This window comes from Anser anser, assembly GCF_964211835.1.
Source record: "Anser anser genome assembly, chromosome: 6".
In the NCBI taxonomy this organism is placed as follows: Eukaryota; Metazoa; Chordata; class Aves; order Anseriformes; family Anatidae; genus Anser; species Anser anser.
In genome coordinates, this window is record NC_139726.1 from 8,706,244 (window position 1) to 8,723,566 (window position 17,323).

General features: G+C 35.9%; 1 protein-coding gene across 14 annotated transcripts in view; it reads left to right on the forward strand.

Annotated features, from left to right (window-relative positions):
- Positions 1 to 17,323, forward strand: part of DPP10 (dipeptidyl peptidase like 10) — a 486,012-nt gene that overhangs the window by 342,504 nt on the left and 126,185 nt on the right. For 12 of the 14 annotated variants that reach the window (XM_083841938.1, XM_083841936.1, XM_083841939.1 and 9 more), the window contains 2 exons: positions 6,600 to 6,694; positions 16,453 to 16,527. In XM_083841938.1, the coding sequence (XP_083698064.1) occupies positions 6,600 to 6,694; positions 16,453 to 16,527 (170 nt within the window). Of the gene's footprint in view, positions 1 to 6,599; positions 6,695 to 6,906; positions 15,047 to 16,452; positions 16,528 to 17,323 lie in introns of those variants that run through there. The other 2 variants (XM_083841932.1, XM_083841933.1) reach the window with 2 other exon arrangements.

The following is a 17,323-nucleotide window of genomic DNA, read 5'->3' on the forward strand; positions in this document are numbered from 1 at the left end:
ACATCCTGTGTGACCCCTGGCAAATCACTTCAGCCTATCTTCTTCGTCTGTTACCTTTTGCATTGTCTTTTCTTTTTTAGTTCTTTGGAACGCAAACCTCTGATGATGGGTAATGCAGATTCTAACACAACAGAAGGATGTACCTGTAAAATTAAACAAGGAGAAGGCTGGTTTCTCAGGAAATAGTTGCAGTGCTGAATATTAAATGTATTCTTGTGCAGGAAGGGGTAAAGATTCTCCTTTAATAAATCTTATTTTTCAAGCTGGTGAAAGAAAAAAATAATGTTCATTTGGGGAACAATAGCAAAAAGGAATAAAGAAATAGTGCAATAGACTAATATTTCACAACTGTCATTTAAAATAATTAGATTATTTATTTGGTAAAGCAATTACAATTGCGCCAGAGCAATTACCACTTCTTATAGTGTTGCTTACAGATATAATCATAGTGAGTAAAGATAATAGAGGCAGTCTTTAAACAGTAGCAAGCTTTTAAATGTTTAGAATATGGAGCTTTAGCCACAACTTAGAAGGTTAGCTTTAAAGCATATGGGCCCTTGCCCTTTCAACCTAGTCTGCATAATTTAAATTACAGTTGGAGTTGCTTAAGTTCAGTGACATGTGAAATCAGAGTCTATGCTCATCAAATAAACCACCACAATTCAGCATTCTGCTTTCAGAAAGCTAATTTGTTAAAGGCCATACAGACCCTGTGACAAATTCTTACATTAGTACATTAGGATAATTGATTTTCAGTGACATCAATATAATTCAGGGTGGGATTTAGTCCATTTTTTCCCTCCAATTTTTTTTATTTTTATTTTTTTTAAGAAAACGTGAACAGGTATGATGCCATGTGAAGCTAGTTAGAAAAGGGAATATTGCAAATGAGTTCTGTAGCATTTAGGACGTGACAGTGTTGCCAATTCAATGAATGAGGGTAAAGAAGTTGTTTCAGAATTGTCTAGGTTGGGGTTCAAGCTGCTGGTCAAATATGAAAAATTTTGCATTGATTTCTTTTCACTTTGTGATATTCTGCCTGTACTTTGACATTCGCTGGAATAAGGTGTATATAACACCAAGCACAGTATAGTATAGAGCTCTAACTCCTGCCAACAGCTCATATCCTGAGCGTGAGCCTCACCAGTGGTGAACCTAAAACGGGAACCATAGCCTTAGTAAGATTATGTATAAATGTGCTGCTTTTGTTTAAGAGACAGTTGGGCTTGTGATGGTGCTGTATTTATGTAATAGCCCATCGCTATTGTGTAATAGCCTATTGTAAGGATTGGTCTGTTTGTCACAAATTGAAGGGGTTACTAGGTAAAACTGGCAAAGTGCAATATGTAGTGTTTATGTATGATATTTTTATTTATCTAAATATTGTTGACAGGAATGTAGAAGGAAGAATTTTTCACTTTCTTTGCCTAGAGATAGAGCAAGTGATGAAGTCTTACTTTTAAAAACATACAGAAGCATAAGGACTTAGACATTTAGCCTTACAATGTTAAAATAAATTATTGTTTTTTCTACAGACAATTTTAATACAGTTCTCTGTAAGAATGTAATATATTGTAATATATTGCTGACTCAGGTGAAATTATTATGATGTGATAATCACAGAATAATTTTATTTTCAAGGTAGGTTTTTTTTTTAATTTTTTATTTAATATTGCATTCTTTGTGAAAGCAAAGAACTTTGCAGGGAACCTGTTCAGCAGCAGGTTTGGTTTACAGACCCGTATGCTCATTAGGCAGTCACTGAGTCAGCTTTAGAAATAAGATCAAAATCAAAATGGAATAAATTCCTCCCAAAGGGAGTTATCTAATAATAAGAGCTAAACCTACCATAACTTTTTCTATCTATTGACAGAGTGACTGCTGAATTACTAAGTTTGTTACCCTGTTCTCACAGTCATTAAGTCTTCTAACAAACCCAGTGAGGTTAGTTAAACTAGATACTGCGGTTCTGATGAAAAACTTTAAATACACAATAGGGGCAAAGAACAGGAAAGATATTTACAGCACTCTTTGCTGAATCCTCTGCAAACAAGTGAAACAATTTGGGAAGCCGTACTCAAACCATCTCAGCAGGTTTGAGTCCCAGCAAACCACATGCTGCAGGGTGCAGCATGAGATGGGAAAAAGAGGGCAGCACGTTTTGTCTGCCTGGGAAGGATTATTCTTCTGAGATTCACTGAATTTGCATGCTGTGCCTTTGAGCATCATAGCAGGCATACACCCACGTGGATTCTCTGAACCGTGGTGCAGCATTAACCAACACCAGTATCCCATCTGCAGCTGAGATCAATATCTGATAGTTTCTAGGAAAGTGGAGTAGAAGGCACAAACAGCAGACAAATTATGAATCAGAAGGAAAAATAAATATCCCTTGATCCCACAGGCAGTCGATTTAAAAAAAAAAAAAAAAAACAGAAAACAAAGGTTTGAGATTTTTATTAAAATTGCCTTAACACAGAGCTACAAATACAAATTATGTCATGCAGACAGTCCTGTATTCCCAAAGATTCATTGCAGAAGGGGATGAGAAAATCAATAGAAGGAGTTAAATCTACAGATTCCAAGCCAGAAGTGATCACAGAAGCTATCTGAACTCAACCTTTTATATTTTTACCCACAGTCACACTAAACTAACTCTTGACATAAAGATCCAAAGCTTATCTTTAAGAAAAAATGTCCCAGGGCTGCCAATTCTGTCATCTTTACTGAGCTCCTCCATGCTTTCCTACCTCCACGTACATCATCAGCTTTTCAGTAACTATATATATGTGACATAGATGTCTCTGAATTTTCTCTTTGTTAACCTGAATAATTTTAGCTATTTGAACCTTGCATTGTTATATTTGCCTTCTGACCCAGAGTTATACTTACAATTTCTTAGCGCTCCTCTCTACTCATTTCCCATTCTTGCAGTGTGCATTCCAGGAACTGGGCATTTTATGACAGTGTCAATCTCACCAGTTTTGTGACCAGAGACAAGATCACCCTGTGACTTTTACTTGTGGCCCTTATAATGAAGAGTTGCATCAACCCTTTTTACCGTGATACTGCACTGGCAACACACAGTACAGTATCCATCTATATAAACCCGTAATTTTAATTTCCATACCAGCTCTTCGATTCCAGGCTCCTATCTACAATTCTGATTGGTTAACCAGGTGAGACAGATCACTTGATAGCAGTACTCGGTGTTCCTCATTTTTCTTTGTGAGACCACTTTTGGTCCTCCTGATGTGTTTTCCTTTAATTCTGTATAATGTAAGTTTTGGATTCACAGTGTCATAAAACAAATCAAATGCCATGAATAAAACCCAATATACAGATTCAGCATAGTTGCCCCTATCAAACGTAACATCGTCAAAGTTTGTTTGGCAAGATCTTTGTTCCATAAAATAGTATCAGGTATTAATTATATTCCTAGCTAGTATTTTGTAGGAAGAATCACAAGTTTATAATGACACTATTTTATCTGGAATTGCTGTCAGGATACAGACCCTTGGTAGTCTTTCTTCACCTTTATTAGCACAGAATAATCTTATCCATCAGAACTTTGACAACTATTAAAAGTAGAAAGTTTTCAATCAGTAGTTTTAAAGATTGCTTTGTGTCCATCATCTACAGCAGGAGACCTGAAAATATGTGGCGTTCATTATCCTTTGCTCAAGATAGAATGCTTTCTATTTTTGTGATGTCTTCAGATGGATAATATAGTTTTCAGTACTGGGTTTTCTGTCCAGAAATTCTGTCCAGGATTTTTCCATGACAGTACTCTTACTTCACTTCAAATTAAACAAGAATTTTTTGGAGGAGGAACTTTGCTCCTCTGAATGGCTTTGTGAAGTGGTAGGGATCCCTGAACTTCTTTGTTGCAAAGATAACAAGATAATAAAAATATGTAAAAAAAAAAAAAAATCAGTTGTTTGAATAGGCAATGTTAAGGACTGGGTATTATTTTCTACTGTAGACTTTGTGACCCTAGGTAACAAAAATTTAGAAACAAATATGTTTATGGCTCTTACATCTGAGCTATCAATGAAAAAATCATCATTGTGGCCATCTACTGTCCCATTATCCAGCCTGAGAAGAGCTCTGCAAGCTATTGACTGGAATGAGACTTCTGTAGAAATTAATATGATTACTTTTGAAGACTGCATTTATGCTCAGCACTTGCATGGTATTTTGATGAAATCTTTTATCTGAGAATCTCCATGCATTTTGTAAGTGTTCATTTAATTTATGCACTTCAGGAGTTAACTACTGAATCCAACATGCAGATGAAAGCCTGGATTCAGTGAGAGGTATAATTACTGTCCACTAAAGTCTGCCTTTTGGAGAGGTCTGACTTTCCGTTTTCTGTTCTGATCATTTGAATAAAATATGATTCTAACTTAAGAACAAAGGCTTTGCTTTACGTAATTCGTGGTATCTGCTGTTTCAAATGCTGATGCACACCATGTGTATAACTTGTTAGAAGAGCCCTAGGACTGTGTATTTTAGCGTTGGTTCCATTAGTAATTTTAAGGGCAAGTTCTTTATGTGAATGAAATTGTCTTGGTAGGATTTGTTAATAAAGCATGATATTAAAAATCCTGTTGACCAGTTGTACGTGGCATGTTGGACAGGTAGATAATTGTAAAGGAGTTATATCTTGATATTGTTGTTTGGACCGGGGTAGTGCATTAGGCTCAAATACGCATCATTCAGAGCGCTGTACAAGCAGGGAGCATGAACATGAGAGCTGTTGATGGCTGTTCAGTGTCTCTGGGTTATATACACCATTTATCACATTCTGGTTTATTCATAACTGGGGACAACACTTTGGCTAGGCAACTTTATTTTTTGCATAATATTCCTTAAAAGTGTGGAACAAGATTCTTAGGAATTTTCATTGCTAGACTACTTTAAAAAATAAGTGCAAAAGAACCTAAAAGAAGTTGCAGAAAGTTTAATATCCTGGGGTAGCTAGTAACCTGTAACCAAAGTAACTTTCTATGAATTGTTACCACTTTTCTGTCAAAATGATTTTGAAATCTTTATTTACTGAAGTTTTAAATTTCACACTTCACAATACAATTTTTCTTCCTAAAAACCAGCTCTGATATGCCTGCCCTGAATTCCATCAATCCCACCCCACTTCCCAGCCACAATCTAAAATAGCTTAGTACACTCTTTAAATGAGGCTTCATTAATTTTTCAGAACATACCAGAGGACATTCACTAATGCTGTATATCTGGAGCTTCTGTGCAGTCAATTAAAATACAGCTACATTTTTCTGAATAAGTGAAGCATATTTTTATGATAGCATAACCTTTTTCTCCAGTCATGTTTACTTGCTTCTTCATAAAATTCAGGCATCTGTAATGAATTTCTCAGGCATTACTGAGGATTAGTAAAGTCCTTTTGTATTTTCTTTAGGCTTAATTTAGAACTTCTCTTATGCTTTTCACATTTTTATGACAAAATAGTTTCAGTTGATTAAGTATACTTCTATTACAAGGGTTTGAAATAAAACAAAGAGTAAGTGCTTGATCTCTTTTTAGAAATAGTGAGAAATTTGGAACCAACTTTTTTTTCTTTTTTAATCAAGGCTCATGTAGTTATTGTGTATCATGTACTGTATCATTGCAAATACTTAAACAAACAGGTACAAAGCCTTTTTCATAGGAGCCACCATTAACTTAGTAATTCATATTTTTTTCTTTAGTTCAGACGTATTTGATTTTTTTTTTCTTATGGAAACTTATAAATCAAGTTAAGTGGTAGAAGGAAAAATTACGACAGAGTTCATCGCAGTGTTTTACATGTTTTACAAACATATTGCTTTAACCTTTCTTTCTTAACATGCCACTTATCTGATGATCTGGTATTCTTTGGCCCAGCACTAATCACACAGAACACAGATATAGTACATATCTTCAGATATAGTACATATCTTTATCAATCCAGTTACCAGAGGTATAGAATAATACAGAGTTTTTTTTAGAAACACGTCCAAGGAGGTATGTGAACATGGTGTACAGTAAAAGGTTTTTGCTTTGCAAAACTTTGATTTGGTATACAGCCCTTCCATAGTGAATGCGCTCAGACCTTAAAATGTCAGAGTGGCAGTGATTTCTTGATGGAAGCATTTTTAGGTTCAGGATGTTACTTCATTCACATCAATCTCACTGGACATGTTGTCACCACATAAAATGTTTCCATTTAAATGAAATCGTATTTTTGAATGAGGTGAACATGCCATAGGGCATAAACAAATTTTTTTGAAGCGCACGAGACTGATCGACAAAACTAGTTATGATGTATGCAATTCTTCTCTCAGTCTTGTTTGAAGCTCATGAGGAAGATAACAAAACTCGTTATGAATCGTAAAATTGTTTGGGTTGTAAGGGACCATAAAGATCATGTGGACCCTGCTATGTGGGTTCCATTAGATTATGGCGTATGCAATTCTTCTCTCAATCTTGTTTGTGTATTGTAACGAAGATATTCTAATGACTTTAGTATGCTTGTTTTCTCTACAGATATTTTATTAAGTAATCAATGTGTTTGCTAATTGTTAATGCCTTTGTTGTTGCAGATACAGCAGTGATATATAAAAATAGGAACGGACACGTTATTGAACTGAATGTAGAAACAAATACAACTACATTATTATTGGAAAATACAACTTTTGTAAGTAATATGTTTTATTTCTTGTTGGAAGTCTGCTAGTCTGCTTTTTTTTTTCTTTTTTTTTCCCCTTGTAACAGTGAGTGTAATATTTAAAGATTACAGAAAATATGTTTATAATCTAGAGTAGGTTATATGTAAATGGAAAGTATGATCCATTCCTCTGTCAGTGCATGATTTCTGGCTGAAGTTAATTGTTGTTTTATTCAACTTAGGTGTAAATAACCAAATCGTTGGGGGATATGTTTCTGGCCACAGTCCATGCTTTCTTCAGGCTATTTCAACGATCATACCTGGAATACGTGCTAGTGAAACTAGCTGATGTCTATTATAGGAAGAGACTTCATAAAATAAAGGATCTGTACCCAAAATATTGAGAGCTTTTTCCTGTCAGAAATGGAGAAAAATGTTCAAAAATCATGAAAATTTTCCTTTAAGCAATTACATGTATAATATATATATATTTCCTAGTCCTGGTATTCTCTGGTTTCCCTGTTCTTCTGTGCTTTAACGTCAAACTAGATGGTTGGGGATTATTCCTCTTGACCAGTAAGCAGTATATACGTAAGTGGTTTGCATACATTTCCGAGTAGCAGTAATTGCTAAGAAATGTTTTATTTCTTAGTCTACGTTTTCCTTTGCTTTATGTGGTTAGTTTCAGTGATACCACTTATATCCTACCCTGTAATTCTCGTTTATCAGAGCTTTGCAGCGTAAATGCATGGCGTGTCAATCAATCCTCCTAAATACTCCATACAGACCACTAGCTGTTATTGCTAATCCCTGTATTTTTAATTTAGAAAAATATTTTGCACCTGCAGACCCAAAAGGATGAGTCATTTTCATCAGAGATCTTTGACAAAGGCTGATTTTATTCCTGGCCTTTGCTGATACAGATTCCTCATTTCAAAGCATTAAGCCCCTGCTGACTTTTCCTTCTAACTCCTTGAACTAGAAAGGGGAGAGCAGAAGTTTGGGAGAATGAACTAGACACTGACTTCCCAGGTCAATGTAAAGATGAATGAGAAGGGAGGAGAGATTTGAATATTGAGTGCATGTGTGAGGCTCCCTTACTGTAAGCTGCACCCTTCCATATGCTGGGATGTGTCTCAATGTACTTCCTAGCCCAAAATAGACTGGCAAGCACAAAAGTGGATGAAAAGGTGAATATCTGTCAAATACAAACCACGAAACATTGAGGAAATATTTTCCCTCTTACCTGTGTATATCTGTGAGTGCTTTCCTGGCTAAGTAGAGGATTAACTGTGTCAGGCCTACATATTACCTTTAGCGCATAACTTGAATGCAAGTAGCCATGTGAACATCTCAGGCTCTAAAATTTGACTGTAATGACAAGCCACGAGTTTCCTCATAAATTAATTTATACATTTTTGGCTGCAAGTGTTTGGCTCATGCAAAGGCTATCACCAGCATGACAAGCTATTCGGCCCATTATGCTAAACCAGTGATGCCAAGTAATGATGGATCAGTATGGACAAGCTGCTTCACGCTGTGAGTGTCTCATCTTGTCAGAAAGTTGCTCTTGGTTTTTTTTTTTTCTTTTTTTTTTATGGAGCTGATTCATCCTGAAGTCATGCAAACTGACAGAGCTCTAGACACTAGATATCTACACTTAATTAAATGTGGGAAACTGATCCAAGGTGGATAATATTCAAGCAACCATTTAATAATTATCTATGGAACAGAGTCAAATAAAGATGTGTGTTTTTTCTTGTAAAGCTTCACTCTGTACACAGTCAATAGCTAAGAGTGTTAGATGTAAATACAGTGGATTTCAGCAATGACTGTTTACATGGAAGCAGAATAAAAAGTTGAAAACAGAGCAGAAGTCTCAGTAAGTTTGTTGGCATATGTTTGGCAGAGAGCAATCGGAAATGTTGCCGTGCTGAGTTGTCTGTCTCTGTTGAAAAAGGTGGCCAGCGATCCTAACAGAAGATCACAATAATACAGAGGCAGACTGTGCATCCGAAATCAAAAGCTGTCCTGTTCTTATAAGGTCCACTGTCCCCAAATTCATACTGCTGAAAGTACTCTTCCAAGTTAGACGCCTGGCTCGTTAATCAAACATTTTCCCCACTCAGTGTCACATCTGCTTAACCACTAGTGCATAATTAGAATGGTGCTGGTTTAAAGACTCTGCAGAGCTGTCTTATATTAATAAAAAATAAAGCACAGATCCAATATAAGCAGTGGCAATGCAAGTTCCCTTTTTCTTCCCTATAAAAAGGTTTCAGTTGCGGAACAGTCACCTTTAGATGGGAGTGATTAGCTTGTTTTCAGTGTGCATTCCCTCTCCTGTTTGCCTGTGCTCAAGCAGCCCACAGAAGTGGCAGGCTTTTCTCAGTAATGTTGATAATTATCCACTGAAAACTGAACTGCCACAATAAAGTCATTGCACAGGGAGAAGGGGCTAGTAATGATTCCTTGTCACTACTGATCGGGCAGTATTTGAACCAGCAGAAGACATTTTCTTTTTTCCTTATTACTAATCCTGTAAAGCAGTCTTCCACTGTGTACAGATCACTGGCTTTTGATTTGTATCTTGGAGACTGCCATTTTTTGTGCAAAGTACATTTCTTTTATCCTTTGTGTTGCTTATTGCCTAAAATCAAAGGTACTCCTACTGAAGAACCGCAATGCTTACTATGCATGGGTATTAACAAAAAAAAGCAAACTACATTTTTGTTAAAAACTTGTTATATAGAGAGGTGTTATAAAATACAGCTTTTAATTATAACTTTAAAAGTGCCCATGCACATGGAAAGAAGAAAAGCTAGGGTTTTGACATTCTAAGATGCCCATTTGTCTTCCATGGGGAAATACGTATGCAAAGTTCCTGACTTAGAGTATTTTTTTTCCAGTTGCATGAAGATTGATTCAGACAGTAGAAGAAATTACTGCACTTCATTTACCCTCTTCAAATGGAATCCTTTTCTATAATCAATCTATTAGTGAAACAATCTGACCTTTATATAATTAAACTGCTATCAAAGCAATCTTATGTGTAACAAATACAGTGTTATAAGAGAAAGGAGTAGCTTTTAAAGCATGATGAATATCTTTTAGCTTCTCTGGAGGTCATAATTTAAAGACATGTTTTCTAAACTATACCTGTCCTCTGCCTATTTTCATGTAGTGCATCCTGTTCAAGCTGCCTAATAAATAGTTAATATTCTCAGCCAGCCGCATGTAAACGTTAACAGCTGGAGGCTAGACAGGTCTTCTAGTAGATGGAGCCAAAAAAAGCCCTGGACATTAATCACTGTGTGGCATCCTGATGCTTGCACTGTTGCCTCGATACATGATTACAATATGTTCTCTATCATCTGTCTGAGGTGCCTATCACCATGAGCCTAAGTGACTTGCTTACCAGTTATTCAGCATTTAGCAATACTTTATTGCACATTACAGTTAAAAAAAAAAAAAAGACATTATGCCTCATTTATCTAAGTAATTTCAGAGTTTAACAAACATTTTATTTATATTTTTTGTCATCAATCATTACATAGAGCCACTAAAGGCAAGTTACCACTTCCCACACAACCTGGCCACACAGACCTGGGTATGCTGTAGAGGAAAGTATGGAGGAAAGGCATGGGAGGTTGTCCATCTGGTCCTTTATGATACTTCTAGCTCAGCCTCCCTTATCTGTTTTCCAGTGCTCAAACCCAAAACAAAATGAAGAAAGCAAATAGATGAGAGAAAATGTGGGTAGGGACTGTTAACATGTTCTGTGTTCAAATGTGTTGTAAACCTCTGAAAGAAGCCTTTAGAAATTTTGCCTTCATATCTTTCTCTTAAAAAAGCCAGAATTATTCTGACAGTGGTAAAAACTGTTATTTGTTAGGCCTCACTTCCACTGCCTTTGTCATCGATGTATGCAAAAATAGTCAGATGCCTTGCATGCACTCAGTCCAGAATCCTTGGTCAGAAATGAATCTACCATGACTCCTTATGCTTTCCCATTATAGGGGATTAGATATGCTTTGAGTCATCAAATAAAAAGCTTTTGATTTATTTGTGATACCCAACAATATTCTAGAGTGTCCAAACTGAAAACAGTTACACTTGTAAAGGCTTGTGTTATAATAGCCTTCACCCAGCTGTATGCTTTGGACTCTTCTAAAGCCCAGCCATTGCTGACCTTCTCTCCCCCTTGCTTTCTGTGCCTTTCCATGACTCTTTTCAAGCTCAAGGGGAGACTGCATCTGAGTGCACAGCAAACAAATCCTGTAAGTTGCAAACCTGTTTTCAGGGGCTTGCCAGGAGTATACTCTAGAGTATGTTGTATTGTCATGTTCCTGTGGGCCATCTTTTACACAAGGATGGAGAGAGGAGGATTGCTTCTTGCTGCCTAGTAATTAGTGGATGGCATCAGAAGGGTGAGCAGAGCAGAAGTAGTCTTGGCTCATGAATCATGATTAGGCAGTGACAGCCCAGCTGTGAAAACCCGCTGGAAGCCTTGCAGCCAAAAGCTGAGAATGAGCGTTTTAGTATGAACAGAGCTTTTGGCAGGAACTGTTTTGTGCCGTTTCATAGAGCGTTCTTCATAAACACGCCTTCTCATTGATAGTCCTCTTTTTGATTTATTTTTGTTTTGTTGTTGTTTTGTCCCCACACACTCCCTTCTTTTGATGGGAAACTCAGTGCAGCATCTTAATGCAATTATAGTTTCTTTGTTGATTAATATAGCTTTAATTGCAAGAGTAGCTTACATGCTTATATTTTAAGAGTCTTGTATAAGAGATTAATGAAAGGGTGAATAATGGTAAATACATTAAACAACATTATATAACCTCATAAATATTAGTAATTGTTGCAACACTGGACATTTTAATGACCCACACATGTTGTAAATAGGTTGTTATGAACACTGCAACATTATCTCCTCTCTCCCATGCTCCTCTAAATGTTAAATAACCCCCTCAGCAAAACCTTTTCAGTAAAACCTTTTCAGGGTTTTTATGGGTTAGGGTTTATTGATGCAGTGCACCACTGCACAGAGAGAAGGGAAGGCCTGACAGATGGAAGGGCTTGCTGTCACTATGGTCTGGTGGTGGCCAGTGGTGTTTGTCCAAGTACAGGAGGCTTCAATGTATAAAATGCAATGAAGTATGTGCCATAATGTCAGGTTAGGGTAGCTCTGTGTGGGATCTCTCTAAAAAAATACCCCTAATATAGAAAATAGTTCAGGGCTAACTGTGCCAAAGATGAGGAATGAGAGGAAGAAAAATTCAGTGGTTTACTCATTAGAGGTTATTTTCTACTAGAGAAGCAACGGTGCAAGGCTCTAGTGAGATTCATAGGTCTGTTCATTCTTTTTTGTAACCTACAATCACCTCTTCATCCACATGAAAACTCTTGAGTGGGTTGGTTTATGTTTTTCAGAACTACCCAGGATGCCCCCTCCATAGGGTAGAGTTAGATTGGATCATGTTTTAAGGCATGCTCACCTTTTACACTGGATAGGAAACCTGACTGTTAACAATTACAACATACAGAATCAGAGCATTTTTGGAGGTGGACTAAATGCTCAGGTGACACGGGAAATAACGTGTTAAGAAATGTAACTTTGGAAACCCAAGTTTTTCAACATTCTAATTATGATGCATTTTCCTAAATCCAACCAGACTCTCTTCTCTGAGGGCCCCTATTTTTACTGCTACAGGGTTTGCTCTTCTGCTAGGCTCCACTCTCCCCCGCTCTCTCATCTGACCTCCCAGTGGTCCATCTTCTCCTTTCAGTCACTGGTAATGTAAGAAAAATCCCATCGCTCCCTTGATTGCTAATACCACTCTATGAACCTGCTACATGCCAAATCCCTTCTCGTTATGCAGCTACTGTAATTCTGTCCCATCTGATTCCTCTTATGCATTGCCATTTGGTCAAAGCCTGTCTGATAAGTTGAGCTGAATACCTACCAATGAATGCTAATGAGCTGTCAAACATAGGTGTTCAGTTATATCATTAAATTAAAATTCTGACGGAGATATAGGTAGGTGATATAGAAAGATGTATAATTTGCTAGGTAGTAGTATTTCCACCAGCATTAAAGTGACAGTCTAGAACTCCTGAAATATTTTATCCTGGATGAATAACAAAAATTTTAAAAGCCTAAATATGTGTAAAAGGAGTATTAAGCAATAGAGAAGAAGAATAATAGTAGTGTGAAAGATGTAAATTTCTGGGGAAAGCAGAAGGATAAGAAACTGAAACAGAAGGAAGTGTAAAACTAAAGGAAAAAACAACAACAAATAAGTGAATTCAGCAAAAGCAAAATTTTCCTCTAATGAGTTTGAAATGTGATGTGTTATTTCACTTAAAACTATCCAAATGAAAATAGGAAAGAAGAGTAAAGTGTTTGACAGGTGATAAGGATCCATTCATACAGCTGTGGGCTAGACTGTCTTCGAGGTAACTTCTATCTGTATGCTCTGTGGCATATTTTTGAAAGTTTATGAAGAAGGGACTGATTTAAATGTTATAGCAGTTTAAATCCACCAGAAGCATAAAACCAACATTTTACAGTAGATGCCAAAAGAAATAAAATCATGCTTATACTGCGGGGCACCAAATGTAAAGCCTCTTCTATACACAGGCATTTCTGTTAATAGCAAAACACACATAAAATGTAAAATTAAAAAAAAAAATCAACGCAAAACATTGACTTGAGAAACGTTCACTGGAATTTTGGTTTCCATTTCAATCACCCGTGCATGAAAAGGTGGAATAATAGCCAGTTTCAGTGTGTGTGGCGGCATTATGTTTCTGTTACAGAATCTCTTTCATTTTTTTACTTTCACTCTTACTGTCTCAAGCTGTTCTCATCCTCTTTTTCTATCCATGCAAAACTACATTTTACAAAACTTATTTGGAATCTGGACAAGAGAAGGAATCTGGAAAACTAAAGGGCAAAAGACACTATCTCCTTTTGCCTCCATTTGACTCATACCCTTGTTATCTTTGGTGGCAGTCAGACTTGCAGTCATTGCTTGTCCATGAGATCATGCATCACTGTCAGGAAAAAAAATTAAAACCCTTATCACATGAAGCATTTATTTCAAAGGAACCTGGAAATTCAGTGTTAAGTATGGTGAGATATAATTGTATAGTCAAGGGGTTTTCAATTGGGTGAGAAATGCAAGAGCAGATACAGGATCATTCTTTTATGTCTGAAAAAGTGAAATGATGTCATATTCAGCAATCTTGGAAAAAACTGATGACAAATTTGTAAATTAAGAAGGGAAGACTGTATAGGTGAAATGTGACTAATTTAGGGATAACAACAATTTATCTGCTCAAAATGTTTTATGCTTGAATACAGCTGATTGCTCTTGTAGACATTTTATGTCTTGATGTGGCTAGGTAGTACAGACAAATGTTAAGGACATAAGGAAATAACCTTTCTTTCTTCCTTGTCTTCAGCCTTTCCTCTGTTCTGGTTTGGAAAGAGGATACGGGTGTATGTGGAGTGCACAGTGCAGCACAGGGTTGGATTACCCCCAGTCTGCTAACCAGCTGATACTGTTGCAGTGATGCAGAGGGAAACGAGCCCTGCTTCTGCATCCAGGGAGAAAGCCTAATTAGCTGTGTTTCTCCCCGTTTCAGAGCTTATTTGTCCAGAGCTACATTTCTTACAGATCAAGAAAAGATAAGCCATAGAGGCAGAATCATAAGGGACAGCATTTAGTTCTATCATCCTGAGGAAGGCTCAATAGCTCCTGACAAAGCAAGAAGCTTGAAAAGTTGCAGATATGCAGACATGATAGTGGAACAAGCATTCTCCAGATTTCTGATAACAAGACACTTGAGGTTATTTATTCCCACTGTTTCCAATATGATATTTTTTCAATGCTTTCCTTAAAATTCAGAAAAAAATGTATTCTGGGAACAAATCCTTGAGGTCAAAACCTTCACAAATTTATTTTTAATAAACAAATTCATCCCTGTAACAAACATCCCAATACACGATTTCCTCAGGGTTTCAGCAGCATACATCTAGTCTCCTATGGAGGGAACCAAAATTTTGGAGGGAACCAAAACCAAGATTTTAAATCCCAAATTCCCAAGACTCTACCTGGATACAGAGTATGTGAGTAGCTCTTCCTGGTGATGCCTCAGATTACCAATACTTTGCAGCTGAGCTATTCAGGTGTTTGCATTAAATGCATCATTATTTTTGTGGTGGCATAATCAGTGAAATAAGATTCCTAATAAATAGAGGAAATGGTAAGCACCACATTCCCTGAGAATGAATTTGGAGAGCTGCATGGGTTATATATTGCTTAAGACTGAAGTGGTGGGGCAATAATTAATAAACCACTACAAAGCAGAGTAATTTCCCATCTAAAGTTGTTTTCAGTGATGTGCTAAGTAAAGGGAATGTTGCTCATAGACTTAGTCTCTGTTTAAAGATGGTTATCTCATAAAAGGCTCTTTGTACACAGCAGAAATCTATTCTGTGTGCTTCTTAGATTAAAAAAACACACAACCTAAAAACATATTTTTGTCTTCTTTCCTCAAGACCGCAGACTTATCTTCTAAGTTTTGATACTTCCATGCTCTTATATGTAGTTTGTCTTCAAAAAATGTTTTTTTCCTTTAGATTTCATTTGGATAACTTGGTTCTAATTATGTTACTTAATAACTTGATTTTAATTTGTACATCAAGATGTGGTGTCTTCCAAACTTACTGGAAGATTAGACTTCTTTTTGTTATTTAGGAGTAGCTCAGCTACTATAAATATATTGGTCTGTGATTGTTGGTTAGTGCACCTTAAATCCTTGTTGAATTCATTAGATTTCCAGTGGGATTAGGCTAAACAGAACAGGATGCTTAAGAAGCAAAATCGGGGAAAGTATTCAAAGAGGGGATAGGTGTTGTTTCGCACAGCTATTCGTATGCTTTCTTTCATCTTGTATCTTTGTGGTTCCGTTTTTTTTTTTGTTGTTGTTGTTGTTCTTCTACATCTATTATTTCCATTTTTCACTTCTTTCTTTCCATCTCCTTCTGCAGACCTGTCTCAGGATTCATTTAAAATTATTTCCTGCAATGCCCTTTAAAGCACATTCTTATCTTCCTTTTACATTAAATGCATTAAGTTCTTTCCAATGTCAACATTACTCCTTGATTAAATTACAAGCCTGAATTCAATTGGGTGTCATGTAATCTTAGCTAGATATAAAGCAATGTTAGTTTTATAATGGTACCTTATGTTCCACTTTATTTTCCACTAAGCATTTTATTTCTTATAAGAAAAAGAATTTTTCTTTAGTGAAAGTTGTCTTGCAAATGTTTATGTATGTGGTATTGGAAGAAAAGCAACAGGGACATTGCAGACTTTTTTTCTTTTTCGTATGTTATCTTTAAGATTAACCTAGTGATGAATGTCCCTTATAATCATTCCTGAAGTACATACCAACCAAAGCACTTTCCTTCATCCTCTGTAAATGAATTGGTTAGTTTTTATCCTTAAGCTTAGTGCCTGCAATCAAGACTAGAAACTCATCAGATTTTTAATTCATAGTTATGTTGAAGCCAGATTGATCTGTCACCATTTTACCCATACCAGCCTAGACTAAGAATTATTGGAGTACTTCTTTTGTGAACATTAAGTAGGTTTTACTAATCAGAACTCTTCTGAATGGGGAGTTCTTAAATTAATGGTAAAATAATTTGGAGAAAAAAAAAAAAAAGATCCTTCTTTCTTTAAACTCACTGTAATTGTTACTTCATTTAGGTAACTTTCAAAGCATCAAGATACTCAGTTTCACCAGACTTAAGATTTGTTCTTCTTGCATATGATATAAAACAGGTAAGCCAACTATTCATTTTTAAATGAGCCTTTAAATTAAAACTCTGAAACCCTTGTTGTTTTGTTTATTTTGTATGTAATTCCACATGACATAATTTGATTCAATGACTTAATATCTCTTTCCCTAACTTTCTAATGAAATGATGGTAAAGTGTGTATTAAAATATGCGGAGAAATATTGCAATATTCTCTGTTTAGAGGTAAATTGCCATGACTTCTCTGAAGTGTCATGCCAGTTATGTAGTAGAGGTTTCATAACCCTTAAACTGTTGTGTTATAAGCTGATTATGTGAAAGCCTGTCTTCTGATACTCCTTCCTGTTTCATACAGCTGCTTGTGTCACTTATGAGCTATACTTAAAAACAAAAAAAAAAAAAAAAAACTAGACTGTTTCAAGTCCAATAATTTTTATCACTGGCTTCAGTAGTCTGAGAGATTTTGAAGGCTACTAAATTGTTAAAAAAAAAAAAGTTTAAATGAGTAATACTACATACAGGTTTTGAAAATAAATCTTGGAATACAATAAAAAATGAAAACGGTTTTATGAATTTCCTCTATGCATATAAGTGTTCATAGAAAAAGTGATAGTAAAATGTTTCTTTTTCAATTTCAGAGCATTGAACTTCACAATTACCCATTAATACTTGTTACCTTAATATCAGAAGTCAATGCTCAGAAATAAGAAAAAAAGATTACCATTATTGTGTTAGATTACAATATAGTCTTTTACTTAATGTTTCGTGTCAGTAAATAATATGATATCTGTCTCTTGATCATTGAAATTCTTAGAACAATA